Below are 17,717 nucleotides of genomic sequence, written 5' to 3'. Positions count from 1 at the left end.
AGGGAAGAAGCCCGCAATGGCGTCACAGCCCCACAAACCCTAGAGCCATCCAGAATAAGGTGGGTTGCATTTTAGGGGTAATCTTTTGATTTCCTACTTTAATATTTTATTGGAATTAGGAGTTTGTTTGAAAGTGTTTTTAAAATAACTTAAAGCGTTTTTGGTGAAGATACTTTTAAAACCAATTCTTAGTAAAAATCTAAGTGAATTCTAAAAAAAACGCTTTAAGTGTTTCTGGTAGGAAGCACATATCTGGTGCTTCTTCCAACAAGCACTTAAAGTGCTTTTAGGACCCAAAATGAATTTCATAAAAAACGTTTTCAGTTATTTTAAAAGTACTTCTAAAAGAGTTTTAGATTTAGATTAGGATTTCTTTCCTAGAATAAGTTTACTTTCCTATGTCCTTTAGGTTTACGTCCTTATAAATACCCAGTTGTAATTCAGATTAAAAACAATGAAGAGTTTATGAATAGAAAAGTTTAGTTTTCTAGAGACTGGAATTCTTATCATGCGATGAGATTATTTTGGTGAGATGCCAAAATTCTTGGTGAGAGGCCAAGAACGGGTGTGATGCCCCTGGAGTGATTCTAGATTATTTTATATTTTTCTTTTTGTTTAAGTTTTCTGTGTTTTCGCTTTTGCTAAACTATCTAAATTTTGCTGTCAAGCTCTGTACTACATCGAACACAATACCTCGTACGTAAAGGTATATGTCCTTAAAACACTTGATCATGTGATTGATACAATCCTAAATAATTGTTAACCCATATGCTCAATTCGTTGATACAAGTGATACTATGAGAGGAGAGTCAGACAAAATACCTTGAATGCGGAGGTAAATATTGTTAATCATCACTTGAGTTTCAGGCCTCTTATGATAAGACATGACAAGTTAAAACAAAGCGTATGTGCAGAACAATAAAGGTATAAATTCGTTAATATATGGGAAGGTTCACAAAAGCCTTAGTTACTTACAAGTTATAAAAGGGGCAGGAAATTTCCACAGACAGAGTATTGAAGCTTCACATAGTGAGGTCAATTCCAATAATTTACAAGGGAAAACCAAAAATAAAAGATGAAAAAAAAAATCCCCATATTACAAATTTAGAGTTCTAAAAATTAGCTTCTTCAACTTCCAAAATTCCAACAAGCTTTAGTGCACTAGTGCTTGAATGCTGCCAAGCAAGTATCACCTTGAGATGTCATATTCTTGTGTGTAGCCAAGCTGCTCCATCTCCCAATTCAACTTTGAAGCAACTCTTTCATGACATGGGACATAATCCTGTAGCGCCAAAAGTAACTAAACATCAAACAAATTTTCAACTTAGGGAAAAGCGCCGGTCCCCTGCATCAGAGTTCAAATCGCTCTCTCTCCCTTAGATTAGAGTACTATACAATGTTTGAAATTACCTCCAGCTTCTTCACCAGCTCCTTGGCTGTTGGTGCTGATATAATTATGTGGCGTGCGCTCGGGCTAACAAATCCCTCTTCCACGGCCTTATCGATGAACGATAGTAAGGAATTGTAGTATCCATCAACATTCAGCAATCCCACCTGCACAGACAGGAACAAAGGTGGATTAAGCCTAAAAGTTCATGAGTTTTTACCCTCAACTGGTAATAAAAATGCAGAAAAAAGGAAATTACCGGCTTGTCATGAATTCCAAGCTGAGCCCAGGTTATAACTTCAAGTAACTCTTCCAGAGTTCCATAACCACCTACAATGAAAAATTAAATAAGTATTTGCAGTACAAAGTTTACAGTCCAAGCTTGATACTTCATGTCTTATATTGTAGTTATTAAGTTATGACGTACGTAACGAAGTGATAAACACAATGAAATATACAACTGGCATAGTTACGATTCTCGCCACATCTGAGAGGCAAAACAAGACAACTAGTAGTGGAATAAGGACAATGACTATGCTGTTAATATAATTTCTTGGGGTGGAAGGTAAAAAGAGACTGAAAATACTGACTGTTCCATCTGGACTTTCAACCTTGGTGAAATGTACTTTGACCATGGAATATGAATAGTTACAATTTTACTATCAACTCCTTATGATGGTCATGGCCAACCCAAGCAAGGCAATAATGGGTCTTCATACAAACAAAAATACTTGGAGTTTTTAGAGAGGAAAAGTGAAAAAAAAAATGATGGGATGTTAAACTTAATGAGTGAAAGTGTTAAGCATCATATTCCCTGTCAGGTGCAGGTGCTGGTTGACAGAGCCAATTAGTGAAACAATTGGTGTGGTCAATATTTACAGCTAAAGACTATATTTGGCAAAACAGGATATTAAACCACACAAGCAAAAGCACAATTCCTCAGAAAACCTATAATATTCAGTGCAAGATGTTGATGTGTCATGCACTGGGGACTCTTTGAGGGGTTGCTCTCTGGGTAATCATGGTGTTTCTTGGGTGTTGTGTCTCAAGCTTGAGGAATTTGTCGTAGTTTACAAATTCACACATTCACACATTCACAATCACAACATTATCCAATATGAGTGCATTCAGACCATCAAAAAAGACTGTTTCAACAGTAAATTATCAAGACTATTTTAATTTTTTTCTTGCCCAAATCATTATGCTACTGTGTTTTGTCGTGCACTCAGGTGAGGATGGATCAAGAACTTCCATTTATTTCCAATTTAGCTTATTGGGGAGTGATATTTAAGTTTGAATACGAGTTTTTCTACGATAGTATATTTTGTTATATGTGCACATTCATCAATAACGTTATTATTTTATATTGTAAAAAAGAAAAATAAACATGGTACATTTAAAGATTAAAAGAGTAATTATACGTGGTATACATTGTTGTGTTTTAGAATTTTCATCTCAATACTACTCACAAGAATCAAAAAGCGGACTTGCATGCTAAAGTTGGTAAATTAAAGCCATGGAAGTACCATATTTTTTTATTTGTTTAAAAATTCTGGTGTATGAGAGAGAGAGAGAGAGAGAGAGAGAGAGAGAGAGAGAGAGAGAGGTTGAGGACTTATACTAACCGGGTAAGGCAATAAAAGCATCTGAGTGCTTAGCCATCTCTGCCTTTCTTTGATGCATGCCTGCAACTGCCTTCACTTCCCCCACAGTCTCACCAGTTAACTGCAAAATGGCATCAATGCACACAACAAATTTTAGAGAGAAAGAAGAGAGAGAGAGAGAGAGAGAGAGAGAGAGAGAAATTTGGAGGTTTTTGCACCAAAGCAATGATGAGAGTTGCAGAAACGATGAAATTAATACAAAATTTTGAACCCCAGACAATATTTCTGAGATGGAAAAATAAATAAAGTTCGATATATAGAAAATGCCAAGACAGAAGAACACAAGAAGAACAATTACTTTATAGCACAAGTGAGCATGACATCCGGAGTATATGATACTTCATGTGATATGACCATTAGATCTTGATAATTATATCTTTGACCAATGATCTAACAGTCCGGAGTATAAGATATCTCAAGTGTATTGAAACTCAAAAGAATCAGCAAGCTGTGGGATATTATTATTAGGGTTAGTGGGGTAGTGCCAACTACTCAAGTGTGTCATGGATAAGCCTCCCCAACCAAGCATCCATTGAAGAAGAAACGGAATTCTAGGGAACCAAACAGAGAATAACACAACCCAAAAGCAAAAAACAAAACGCGAAAGGGAGCAAAACAAAATAAACCAGAAAACAGTAGCTAAAAGTGCTCATATCATTCCCACCGAAGAAAAAGAGAAAGCAAGTGATTAAAAAGAAAGAACTAAGCCTTAATCTAAATCCCAATAAAACTATGGTATACTATATATATATATATATATTGTATTCTTTGCAACCAGAAAAGTTGAAGGACTTTTATGTGGGCGGAGGAGACATACCTCTCGAGGCATGAGCGTCTTGGGAATAACTCTGCAGGGTGAGACAATAACATGACAAAATCAGTATGTAATGCAGGACTAAACCAACCATAATTCTTTCTTAATCTCTTTGTTTAGTCTTTAATTATCATCTGAGCTTTGATATAATAAGAGTACCCAATGACATGGCGACCACCATCATGAACTGCTTGTGAGACCAAACCCATCAGTCCTATGCTTCCCCCTCCATACACCAGATCAATGTTCCTTGAAACCTTCAACAAAAATGTTCCAAGTTATAAGTTTAGAGAGAGAGGGAGAAATATTTACATTGGCATACATTCTGCTAAAGTTTCTGTAAAAATCTCATGACCCAAATGACAAACAAGTTACAATCATAATGTGGTTGTCCCAAAAAAACAGAACAAGCTAACATGAAAAATATAAAAAAACATAAAGATGATCAAGTTTTAGCAACTCCAACTAATTCCCAGCAAAACCCATCTCACACAAACAAGAAACAAGAACAAAAACATCCTAAAAAATCACATTCAAATTCAAATGACAACAAAAAATTTAAAATTTTTCCATGAACCCAACTGTCAAAAAACCACCAGAAAACTATATTTGAACCCAAATGTGCTCTCCCTCTGTACCCAAGTCGAATCCCCCTACCCCGTAGTTTAGATGGATATCCTATTGTTTGTCAAAAGAAGAAAAGAAGAAGAAGCCATTGTTTTATACCAGTTCCTTGCCAAGTTCAATGGCAGCATCCTGATAGCTGCTCTTCTTCCCTTGGCTGCTCCCACAAAACACACAAATCCTCCTAAACCTGGATTGCTGCTTCATTTCACTCTCAATCTCCATTCTTTCTTGCTCAAACCACTCAACTTTTTATGTTACTTTTCAGAATCAAATGGATAATTTAAGACACAACTTTTTTCTGCTAGTTCCTCTGTCTCTGTTTTACTTCTGACCTTACAGAACTTCCCAACTTTGTGTTGGTGGTGCCGTTTCTCGACATGCGTATTTATAAGCACCCCCCGCACATGAGTGCCTCTTTAGCACGCTTGAAGTTCACACGCTTTGCAAACACACACACTCACAAAAGTGCACAACTACAAAGCATTGGCACGCGTGGACCACTCTGTTTTTATTTGTGTTTTTCTTGCTTTTCTTTCATTTGGTGACCAAAATTTTAAACTAAATATGCAAACCAAACAATGTATCACCAGTATAAAATAAGCACGTTATTCAACACTTAAGTAATAATTCAATTATCAACAATCATATCATTTGGTTTATAATTTTAGTTTAAAAAATTTGGTCTCCCTAACATTATCTTTTTTAAGTCTCCCCCCTCCCCCCCCCCCTCCTAACACACCGCTTGTTGGTTTCGTGCCATTGTGATCAGAAATAAATTAGGGCGTAAATTAAGTTATCCCAGTTTTATATTTATGAAATAATATTGTTATTCTTCCGGAATTAATGCTTGAATGTAAAATAGAACAAGGCAAGTAGTTACTTCATTTTTTATACACAAGGATTGAAGGGTTTGACTTGTTACAACTTGGAAGCTTACAACGTCGTAGAGTATGCACACATACACAAGTAAAGTTCGACTCTTACACTTCTCTTTTTTTATGTTATAATAAAAATGCAGCTATACCACAATCGGAGAATAGTTAATAGTTAATACAAGGGAACTTTAACGAAAAACTCATAGTACTATTCACTTTAACGAAAAATCACATTTTTACACTAAAAAGTTAATCCTGGTACTATTCACTTTACCCTTTATTTTGTCCTTATCATTAAAACTTAAAGTTTTCAAGCAATTTTTCTTTAATTTTCCTTTAATACACTGCCCCTTGTAAAGCAAAATAAATTTTGGGTTTGAGTCTAAAACTCGTGCTTGACAGTGATGTTGAACTAAGTTCGAATGTTTCGAGATTAATGACTATAATGCTCGGATCACTAACCTGCGAAACTAATTAGACAAGAACGATTATCCCTAAACTAATTATCAAGGGAAATTAATTCTTAAGGCCAATATCACTAATTAAGTTGGAAAAATTATTTTTATTTATCCTTCAGCTTCAATAGACCTTGAAAATAGTAGTTTATCCATTCAAGTCCAATCATCTGTACCACTAAATCTCAATAATGTATTTGATGCATGAGAATTATGAAAGATTTAAATATGATTGAGAGAGTATTTTAGTTTTCTATTAAAACTTTTCTTGCAAGTATTTATTGATTAACTTCTTGGGAGCAGCCTCTCCATAAATGGGGGTAAGGTTAGCCGACATTCACCTCTCCCAGACCCTGTGTAAAGCGGAAGTCTTGTGCACTGGGTACGACCTTTTTTTTTATTTATTGATTAACTTGTGGAATTTTGGCCAAATACATGTTCTAATTTTCAAAGAATCATTTGAAAATGGTTCAACATTTGGCATGAATACCTTTACACTAATCTATTATTAACACAAACAAATAGATGAAACATCCATAGATAGTAAGCCAATAATGTTTCATACTCTAAATTAGGCAAAAAATGCAAAGATATTAAAACATTAAAGACAATCTAAGTTAAAAGCCATCCACTAGTGTTCATTTAATTAACAACAATATACCGAGCCCATTCTATTTATTTATCTCAGGATAATCAACTTTAAGGACACAGACAAACGTCCATTTTTTTTTAACCTAGGAAAAAGCCAAAAAATGGACAATCCCACAGGGGTGTGTATATTTATTTAAACCATTCAAGATGGGCATCACTGACTAATTTAATTGTATTTTTATGACATTTTAACATTTACATATATTTATGTGAGAAAACAAGAAAAGTATGGGTAAGTTCAGAAGGCAATGGTGGTGGTGGATAAATATATGGAGCATTGTGCATATATGATTGAATAAACAACATTAGTGGGTTATGACCTATCAACTTGTGCCCCCATCGACAGTCCTTCACTCGACACACTTGTTGTATGGATAGGAAACACTTCCAATTTCTTTCACGCGCTCCTTCCCCTTCCCCATATCCACCACCCTCCACCACCACCTCCACCTCCTCTTCACTTCCCTTCTCCAAGCATGCTCTCCCCAATACACATCTATACTACACTTATATCACTAATTGCATTCCCATCTTCTCCACCTATCAAACACGACCTTCTCCATAAACCATATTTTTTATATTAATTGAAGGGGATGAGTTCTCTTACGACAGTGTGTAACATAATAAATGCTTATGTAACATGAAAAGTTGTGAATCTAAATCATTGGTCAGAGTTATGTTTATAGAAATGTTTGATATTAATTCACAATGAGACGACATAAGTATTTATCTGAAAACGTTATTCTACCATAAGAGTAATACTCTATAATAAAGAAACGTTGTCTTACTTAGTATGTAAAAGTATAAGATACATATGTTGTTAGTGACACACCCCGTCCCGAAGGAGGGCGTGCTGGCCGTCACGTGAGAGTGACGTAACCATTTACACAGTTCGGAAGCTTTAAAAAAAATTCCAATTACTAAGATAACACACCCGAGGGTGAGTCCTACTTTTGTGAATTCTGTCAGAACACCGCTGGATTCCTCGTGGCCACCAAAGCTCTGCTAACTTGAACCTGGAGGGGCGCAAAACAAAATTGAGTGGGTCAGTAAAACAAAGTTTTTCGAAGACTTTTCATTTAAAACATTTATAACCCCTCACCGTAAAACCTGTATACTTTCCCAGAAAATAGCATATATATAACATATATATAAGCAAAAAGCTCAAATCTCAAACCTTTAACACTTTTCAGAAATATATATATATAATCTTAGGCAACAAAGGTGGAATGAGTTGCTTAGTGATTATGATTGTGTGACGAGGGTGGTCAAGCTAATGTTGTGGCTGATGCATTTAGTAGGACTCACCCTCGGGTGTGTTATCTTAGTAATTGGAATTTTTTTTAAAGCTTCCGAACTGTGTAAATGGTTACGTCACTCTCACGTGACGGCCAGCACGCCCTCCTTCGGGACGGGGTGTGTCAGTTAGACCAAACCTGAATTATCAAATTTGGGTAATAAGTATTTATCTAATTTTGGCAATAGAATCTTACCGATTGGTAATAAGTAAAAAATGTTATTTTTATTAGACTAATATATTGTCAGACTATGAATATAAATGATTGATTATATTGATTTTTATTAAAATGTGACATTAATATTCACAGATGAACAAAATAAGCATTACTGTTAGGGGTGGATCAAGGTGGGTTAGTTAAGCCTATGGATGTCAAAAAGCTGGTTGGGGACCCATGGTCGTCTGCACACCATGTGTTCGATGAAATGACCAACCAAAAATTCCTCAAATCTATCAAACGAAACGTCTCAAAAAGATCTGAAGGCCTTGAAATGAGAGAGGATGCCTATCAAATATCTTCTCAAAATATTCGTCGATATCAAACTATCTGTCAATATATTTGTAATAAATTGAGGAATCGATATTTTTGTGAATATTGATATTTAAAACCTTCGTTCGCCCAACTCTCATCTCCTCTCTCTCCATCTTTAACCAAGGCGAAGGCATTGTTCAAATCGGTTCCCCTCTCCATGTTATTTATAAGGTTCAAATCGTTTAACTTTCATTGATATTTCTGTTTAAATTGTTTTAAATTATGTTTAAATCTTGACCTCATGTGATAAAAAATTCTGAATCCACCAATGATTACTATATTGCATGTGTTTGGAATGAGATCATTTTCCTCTATATAATGTTACCCATATGCTAATTGGTTATTTCTATTTTGTGGAGTGCTTGGAGTTTTTGCTGCATAAAACTATTATTATCTTAAGCTTATATTTTAAGTTTTGCTCATTGCCAGGATTGCAGGAACTGAACCCATGCCCTTAAAATAATGTGTAGTACCATTTTCATTTTAATATGCCTTAATCCCCAAAATTGGCCTTTCTGGCTGCTTCTGTTTACTTAGTTTCCTATGTTTTATGTTTGGAGATTATAAACTTATAATTACTATTCTTGGTAGGGGATTGAGCTTATACTAATATACTATTTATAAGCCTTGTGCATGCTTGCATGCGCGTTTAAGGCATGTTTTTATGTGTTTGTTAGTAAAAAAATTTGACTAGAATATCACACACCCACATACAAACTTAGGCCTAATTATAGCACTTTATTAACACTATATATTACAGTGTTCTACAACTGTTAATTAGATCCCATCGCCATTAGTTGAAGGAATATTCTTTAGGAGACATCTTTGCTAACGTACTCAACAAACAAAATTTATTTTAGTGGAAAAATCAGTGGATTTGATTGTATATTACGGAATACAATTTTCAAAGAGGGCATTCTAGAGGCTCTTTAAACAAACAACAAACACAGCTTAATTTGGTCATGCCGTAAGTATTTATTCCATATCATCTTATTTAAGGAAATTCTAAGTTTAGATCTCATAAATAACAGTTCTCAAATGATTATGATAATGGAGAAAAATCAAGTAACATGATACTTAGAGCTCAAGACTTGAATGTCACTTAAACTCATAAATAATCGAATTTAGAACTTATAAATACTCTTAATCATTTGAATTGCAAGTCTTTGCACATTCATTTTATTAGTATGTCAGTACTACTGATTGGAATAAAAGAAAATGAAACTTCACTAGTAGAAAAAAAAAAGCTTGCGCAACGAGATTTTGCGCGATGAAACATTTTTCGTTGCATAAGAGGCACTTGCACGACGAACAAACATATTCGTCTCGCAAAAATGACAGGAAAGGGAAAAAAAATTATGCAATGAAACTATTTGTCACACAAGAAAACTTGGCGTGACAAATACTTATTGTCGTCGAGCAAGAAAACGAGGGAAAAAAAAATTGCCGCCCAATGTTTGCGCGACGAAAATTTCCACATATTCATCACGCAAAGTTTCACTGAAACAGTTAGATGCCTTCAACCACTCCCATTTAGTGCGCATGTATGACGCGTTTTGCACGACGAATAAACCAATTGCGTGATGAAGTGGTTCGTCGCGCAAAATTTTCCGAGTGCTATATAAACACAATTTCAAAACCCTAATTTTCAAAGATTTTCAAAGGTAACAGCTGATTCGGGAGAAAGCTCTTGCGAAAAAAAAGTTGTATTGCGAGTAGAGGGGTATTGACGTAAGCAAGTGTCCTACTTTGAAGACAAAAGTAGGGCTAATGCGTACGCCAAACTTAGGTTTGATATTGGGGTTTTGGTGTTGAGGGAATGTTCTGCCGAGTTTGAGTCTTGGAAAAAGGTGTATGAGGATTTGAAGAAGTCCATACTGGGGGAGTTATCAATAAGTTTGTATTAAATAATGTATAATTATTTTTGTTAAAAAGTATTATTTTTTAAATTACTAATTTATTGTTATTGGCATTAATGTAGGTTCATTGTGATGTTGATGAAACCGATGAGAAGCAGCGAAAGTATTTGGATGACCTTTTCAAGAAGCATTTCCGGTAGTGGAAGTTTGATGTGCTGCTGCCTCAGAAAATGAGGATTGAAGTTGAATTGTATTTTTTTTTTTTTATGAAATAAGATTTTAGGACTTTATATTTGATTTTAATTAATAAATTTATGTTATATGGATGACTATTAATATTTAAATTAATTATAATATGTATTTGGGATAATAAATTAGTTGTTAATTAATTTGGTAATGTTTAATTAGGTTTGAGTTTTTTATTTAGATAAAATTAAAATTTACATTAGATAAAAAGAAAATGGAAAAAAATTTAAAAAATTAAAAAATATGCATTTTGCGCAACCAAAATAGTATTCATCGCGCAACTTGTTTACATTAATAAATTATAAAGTAAACGAAAAAATAAAAAAAATGTAGACTTGCGCGGCCAGTTATATATTAGTCACGCAAAGTGTATTTGCACCGAACACAGTATTCGTCGCGCAAAATCATTCGTCCAAAAGTTAACTTTATAATTTGAATTCAGTTGTAAAGGCAGAACTGCAGTGTAGACATGTAAATTCCGTTGCATGGAAATGATGTATCACAAAGCTCTATGTGGCATATGACTCATCACAAATGGACAAGTTATCAATGACATATGGCACAAATCAAGCAAATGAAGCTAAATTACTAAAATGTGGCAAAGGGGAAGAAATCTCTTTAAAATTGGCAAGGGGCCCAAATTACTCCCAAAACTGAAAAGAAAGCTAAAGCATCTTCTAAAAAACAAGCAAGGATTGAAGATTGCTCACAAAATAGGCAACAAGCCCTATAGATTTTGGTCAAACAAGGGAAAGTGGCTGAAATTAAGACACAAAACATGCCTAAATTCTCCCATGGACAAATCAAGGTCAAATCCATCCAAAGGCATAGCTTTGGAAGTCTATAAATATAAGGTCCCAAGACAAGCATAAAGGTCGACAATTTCTACATTCAAGGTGGATAATTTCTACATCGAAGGGCTGAAATTCTCACAAAAAGAGAACCTCTGCCAAATCTTTGAAGACTAATGCACTGCCAAAGCTCTCTGTGAAGAACATACAGCCAAAGCTGAAGCTTTCTTTCGACTAAAGCCGAAGCATTCCCTTGAAGAATCAATAAGCATTTGTGCTAATTCCTTCAAGATTTTGTTGCAAGCTCAAAAACTTGTAACGACGTTTGATTTAAGATCAAGTTGCCAAGACCCTTGAATTAACAAAATCCCACATCAACACCACCTTTGCCGCAAGTCACACAAGCCTTGAGGTGAAGACTATCCACGCATTGTTTCAAGCTCAAAACTTGAAGCAATCATTCAATCGTTCGTCCAAGATCAAGTCATCGCAACCCTTGGATCAACAATCCACCATCTACATCAAATTTGAAGACTGAATCAGAGGAAAGTTGTAAACAGAGATTGTAACTCCTACAAATTTATACATGTGTTCTTATTTCATTCACTACAGAATTTTCGTGTTTACATGCAGATTCAACCTCTGCACTTCTCCCCTTCGTTTTTCTTCAATCCAGCATCCGTCACTTCCATTTTCTCTTAATTTCATCATCTAATACTCCTTCCACCTTCTTCTCTAGGTTGATCGAGCTATCTCGGTGTGTCTGGTAAGTGGTTTTTTAGGGTAAAAGTATTAATGTAAATTCATACTAACGCCATGAAATTTGTTGTCTATAGTGATATTGTGTGTGATTAGCGATTGGTGGAGAACGATTTAGAAGGTATTTTCTTCGTTTTATTTATTTTTTAAATATAAAATTAATTAAATTATGTTGTTATGTTTATATTGTGTTGTGAAATTATATTTATATTATGTTGTTAAATTTGTACGTGATGTAAAAATATGTGTTGTGATGTACGGAGTTGTAATTAACTGCGTACTTGTTTTTTTTTTTTATAGTAAAACTTAGTTTCCCATTCGAGGATTAGTTGGATTTCGAGCATGGATGTGAAAGCATGATTGCGGTCCAATTAATTCTTGAATTGTCCCATTATTTGGATAGTTTGGGAATGCACAGTTATGGCACATAGTTTGTGGTTGAAGGATTAGGTTTCAGTTGTGGGGATTTCGGTGTCATCTCTGTACGTTATTCGGGTAGCACATAGGTATTTCATATCTATGTTGTCCATCTGAAGAACTGTACTGAGATGCTGCCGAAATTCCTCCACGTTGAAATCTAATCTGATGTAGCCGTAAATTACGTGACATAACGTTGCATTCCCGAATGGGATAGGGCCTTTACCGGAGGCATAAGGTGATAATATCATTTATATGAAGTTGTTGTGATTGTTGTACTTTTATTGTGGTTGCAGGAATTATGGACATAACGTGGATACAGAACCTGAATAGATGCGTGGACGAATACTTGGATGGAATCGAGGATTTTATTGAATTTGCACGTACACACAACCCGGGTGCAACTAGAATCCGGTGTCCATGTAGGAGGTGTAACAGCACATTAAGATACACAATTGAAAATGTTCGATTTCATTTAGTAAGGAATATAATAGTAGAGACCTATAATACTTGGAACCATCATGGGGAACAATTAGACAATGCTTCGTCTTCAAACGCCACAAGAGTGAGCAGTGTTGAACCTATTGTGGATCCTAATGAACAAGTCATGGATATTATAAATGATGCTTTTCCATTTACATCAACAAACACCAATCAGGAAGGGGAAGATGATGTGCCTACAACAATGGACAGTGCAGAGTTCAAACAATATGAAAAACTATTAAAAATGTCAACCATGAATTATACCTGGGGTGCGAGAGCTTTTCGGTTCTCACGGCCATTGTGGAACCAATACATGAAAAAATAAAGTATCGTATGTCGAACCGGTGTTTCAGTTACTTTTTGGGGGTTTTCAAGAGAATGCCTCCAAAGAACAATTGTTTGCTGAAAAACCATAGACATGCGCAAAAGGTGTTGAATGGTCTCGGATTGGTTATAAAAAAATTCACACTTGGAAAAATAGTTTTATTTTATTCTTCAAAGAGAATAAAGCATTGGATAAATGCTCTGTATGCAATAAGTCGAGGTTCAAAATGACATTGGAGAATAGAATGACTAATATTCCACAAAAAGTCATGCGTTATCTTCCTTTGAAACCTAGGTTGTAGTGATTGTTTATGTCGACGCATAGTGCCACCGAGATGAGATTAATAAGGAAAAACAGGTAGACGACGATGCGATGAGGCATCCTGCAGATAAGGAGGCATGGAAAGAGTTTGATCGAACGTTCTCCGAGTTTGCTGCTGATCCCCGTAATGTTAGATTGGGACTTGCCACTCACTGATTCAATCCATTCGGGGTTCTAAGCCTACACCACACTTGCCAATTTTCGTATTTCCATATAATTTGCCACCTTGGAAATGCATGAAAAAAGAATACATGATGATGATTCTTTTGATAACTGAATATCCTGCTAGGTCAATCGATGTTTACTTAAGGTCGTTGGTTGATGAGTTAAAGGATTTATGGACAAATAGTGTGCACACGTACGATAAGTGTACTGGGAAGATGTTCACTTTGTGGGCATTAATTATGTGAATTGTGAACGATTTTCCTGCATATACAATGGTTTCTGGGTGGAGCACTAAGGGTTATATGGCATGCCCAATATGCAAGGATGATGTAACATCTGGTTGGCACGTCGAAAAAGTTTGTTACCTTGGTCATCGGAGATGGTTGCTATAGGACCACTGATAAGAGCATATTTATGCGACTGAGTTAGCTTGTTCTCATGCATTTATGTTGTTATTCCTTAGTTGTTTTAGTGTTTAAAGTCATTTTCGTGCAATTTCAGGTTCTAAGGACAAAGTATGCAATAAGGTGCATTTTGGAGTAGTTTTGGGCTTGGAATGGATAGCACATGCATGGAGCAAAGTGGTTGGACGAAATTAAAGATCTAAAGAAGCTAGGAATGTGCCAAGGAGAGGAAGAAAATAAATAGAGGACCAAGGAAGACAAAGAAACCATCAAGAAAGAGGAAAGACTAGTCAAACTTGCCTTATCTTGTCTTTACCTTTTTCTAATCTAAATTACCAAAGATTCAGTCACATGAAGGATTTCTAAATACTTTGGGACATTTCATTACATATTCTACAAGTCCTAAACATGCCTTAAAAGTCCAAGCCATATCATCCTTCACCATTTCTCTTTTTTGCACGGCAAGGGAACCATCCCTTTCCTATTTTCTGCCATAAATCACTCCAATTTCCACTCATGCCGTGCATCATCACCCTTGTCCCCTTCATTATTTCAAATTTCATGCATCATTACATTGAATCATTGCACTCAATTGCTACACCATTCCTTGTTCCCTCCATCATTTTAGATTCATGCATCATTACATTGAATCATTGCACTCAATTGATACACTATTTCTTGTTCCCTCCATCATTTCAGATTTCATGCATCATTGCACTCGTTTGCTACACCACTCCATGTTCCCCTCCATTGCCATGCACTTTCTCTATAAAAGGAAGTGTGTGTAACATAAATTTAGTTCATACTTTGTTAGATCATTCACTCCCATTTTCAACACAACCTTCATCCAAACACATCCATTCATCTTCACATCCATTCCTCCATACAAACAAACCTTCAAACACTAACCAACACCTTGTGCCGTAGCAAAGAAAGGGAAGGAAAGTGCTTGGACGTGCTTGCTGTCCAACTTGGATCGTTGGAGCGTTTAGGTGTTTTCTTTCTTTTGTTTCTAATGTTTAAATTCATTTCCTATCATTTTGTTGTAAATATGAGTGGCTAAACCCCTCTTGGCTAGGGGGGATTTCAAAGCCATGATTATGTGTGCAATATAATTTGATAAATTCCAGTTATGAACTCTTGAATCGTGAATGCAATTGGCTTAACTATTTGATTGCTAACTTATTTGTATTTGTTAATTAAGGGTCGACACTTAATTGGCATGCATAAATCATTTGCTAGAATATAAGGAAGTTTCACATAATCGTTACAAACTTATATTCACATGTAGTGAAGGTCGTTTATAAACGATCACGTTAAGTTCAATTCCTAGCATGAGTGACATGATGTAATAGTTGCAAGTGCTTTGTCAATGCTTATGATTTTCATTAAACGTAATGATCTTTGATTGCATCTCTATTATGATGTCATGTAGGGAACTTTAGAAGAATATTTTGGGTTGTCGAATGATGTCATCCAATCCAATAAAACAAGGAAAATCTGTGAGTTAACTAGTAATGTCACGGTTAATTTGGAGCATTGTCGTTCATAATTCAATGAAGTAGTAACTGGAAATTAAGTTATTTGCATACATGTCATGTGTGGAGAAAAAGCCTCTAGCTATCCCATCCATCATCTTATTTCTCAAATTTGTTTTACAATCTGTCTAGTTTTTCATACTTTTTTGTTTGTTTCAACTTCGTCCAAAACTCAATCACCCTTTACTTTAGAGTGTCTAATTAGTTAGAATCTGTTTTAATTTGTGTTTGTAAATGTTTTGATTCAAGTAAAAGTCAATTTTCGTCCAAAGTCATTCCTAGTGTTTAGTTTAAGTTTATTTAGTTGTTTTAAGCTGTTTTGAGTATTTTAAGTTTGCTTTGAGTCTTGTGAGTCTTGTTAAGTATTTTTAAGTTTAGTTTTATGTTTTTGAGTCAGTATAGAGGTTATTAGCAAGCCCTTCTAATCCCCGGTCCAGAACAATCCCTACTTATACTTATACTATAGTTGTCAAAAGAGGGTTAAATTTGTGTGTTAAGTTAATTTTCGCATCAAGTTTTTGGCGCCGTTGCCGGGGATTAGCAACTTTGCTAATCCCTCGTTATTTCTTTTTCGTGTCTTTTGTTTTAGTTACTAACTTTGTTTATGTTTGTATCTTTTATTTTTACTTTTGATAGTTGATTTAGTTTTGTTGATTTCAGGTACTAGAGAAGCAAGACATGGATTTTGCTACCATTCAAGCTCAATTGGCGGAACTTACCTCTCAATTGTGATAATATGCAGAAAGGACCACAATGCAAAGTGTCCCTACATGTGGTGTGTCATATGGGCAAGGATATCCAACTCAGCAATATTCTCAATTTGCTGCGAATAAAGATGCTTGGGGTTATCAAGGCCATAGCGAATCATGGGACAACATGTTTTCCAACGCTTACAATTCGGATTGGAGAGATTATTCAGATTACATAGAACCTCAACAATTCCAACAAGATGGATATTGGCAGCAAGAAGAGGAGTTCCATTTAAGACCTATGCAGCCATCACAACCTCATATACAATATGCTCAATCAAACTCAGGTTCGTCAATAGATTATGATCGAATTTTTGATGTAATAAATTCCTTGGTGCAGGGCTCACAAAATCAAGCCAAGGATGCTCAATAAGATGGATATTGGCAGCAATCTGAGGAGTTTTATTTAACACCTATGCAGCCACCACAGCTTCCCCTACAACAATTCCAATCAAATTCAAGTATGTCCACGGATAGTGATCAAAATTTTCAATTACTAACCTATTTGGTGCAGGGGCAGCAAAATCAAAATGAAACAATGCTCAATCAAGCTAAAGAGATGAGCGAACTGAAAAATCAACTTGGAGAGATTATGGAGTTCACGGAAAAAATTCAAGAGCAAAGTGAACTCTCTAACTCAACTATTGAAAATTTGAAGAAAGATTTTGAAATCCATGATGCTATCACTTTGGGAAGTGCTATGGAGGTTGGAGATGAACCCAAGAAATCCAAACCAAGCCAAAACATGGATGAACAGCTGCTGCTCGAAGAAGAGGAGAATAACAAGGCCACGGCAAGGGAAGAACCACCCTTGCCGCAACCCCATATGCACTCTATGCCGTCCATTACAACCAAGGTAAGCCTAAATTCAATTCGTCTTGACCCCGTTTCACCAAATGTCCTTATTCATTGCAGGATCATGCAATCCAAGGAAGAAGAGGGTGAGAAAGGCATCTTCGAAACCTTTCCAAAGAATCAAGAGCAAGAAGTGGATGGGGAATGTCTAGAATTCATCAAAGAAGATACACTTGAGACGAAAAATCCCAAAGAAGTTGGATTTTATGACACGGGACAAGTCATAACTCTCAAAACACCAAATCTGGCCAAGTCCCATATCCCTGCAACCTTCAAAGATGTGGTGTTCGTAATTGAGTTTGTGTCGGAGCAAGCAAGTAAGCCATCTTCTCTAACTTCGATTTTATTTTATACTAACTTGCTGATTTTGATGATTCAAGCACCTACACTAGAATTTAAACCATTGCCGGATCACGTCAAGTATCAACTTCCATTCAAGGATCAATTCTATGCTATGGGCCCTATCCAAGCTTAGAAGAAGGTATCGTCCAGCTGAAAGACGT

The 17,717-nt window shown here is 35.6% G+C and overlaps 1 protein-coding gene across 1 annotated transcript; it reads right to left on the bottom strand.

Moving 5' to 3' along the window:
- Positions 1–909: 909 nt before the first annotated feature.
- On the bottom strand, positions 910–4,859 carry LOC103423355 (cytokinin riboside 5'-monophosphate phosphoribohydrolase LOG3). The gene is made up of 7 exons (XM_008361426.4): positions 4,592–4,859; positions 4,025–4,122; positions 3,869–3,899; positions 3,013–3,112; positions 1,647–1,717; positions 1,411–1,554; positions 910–1,282 (listed from the first exon to the last, which is right to left on the bottom strand). The coding sequence occupies exons 1-7, from the start codon at positions 4,712–4,714 to the stop codon at positions 1,190–1,192; spliced, it is 660 nt and encodes a 219-aa protein (XP_008359648.2). The 5' UTR covers positions 4,715–4,859; the 3' UTR covers positions 910–1,189.
- Positions 4,860–17,717: the final 12,858 nt, after the last annotated feature.

Source organism: Malus domestica, chromosome 12 (genome assembly GCF_042453785.1).
Source record: "Malus domestica chromosome 12, GDT2T_hap1".
Classification (NCBI taxonomy): domain Eukaryota; kingdom Viridiplantae; phylum Streptophyta; class Magnoliopsida; order Rosales; family Rosaceae; genus Malus; species Malus domestica.
Note: the sequence above shows the minus strand (reverse complement) of the source record. Positions and strands in the feature narration are given on the sequence as shown.

Bases quoted from the DNA above. Each gene is read 5' to 3' on its own strand.
- LOC103423355 (XM_008361426.4), bottom strand. From the start codon at position 4,714: ATGGAGATTGAGAGTGAAATGAAGCAGCAATCCAGGTTTAGGAGGATT. The intron at 4,123-4,591 runs GTATAAAACAAT...TTTTTGTTGAAG, and splicing joins TTGAACTTGGCAAGGAACTG to GTTTCAAGGAACATTGATCT. The intron at 1,555-1,646 runs GTAATTTCCTTT...CTGTCTGTGCAG, and splicing joins TTGGAATTCATGACAAGCCG to GTGGGATTGCTGAATGTTGA.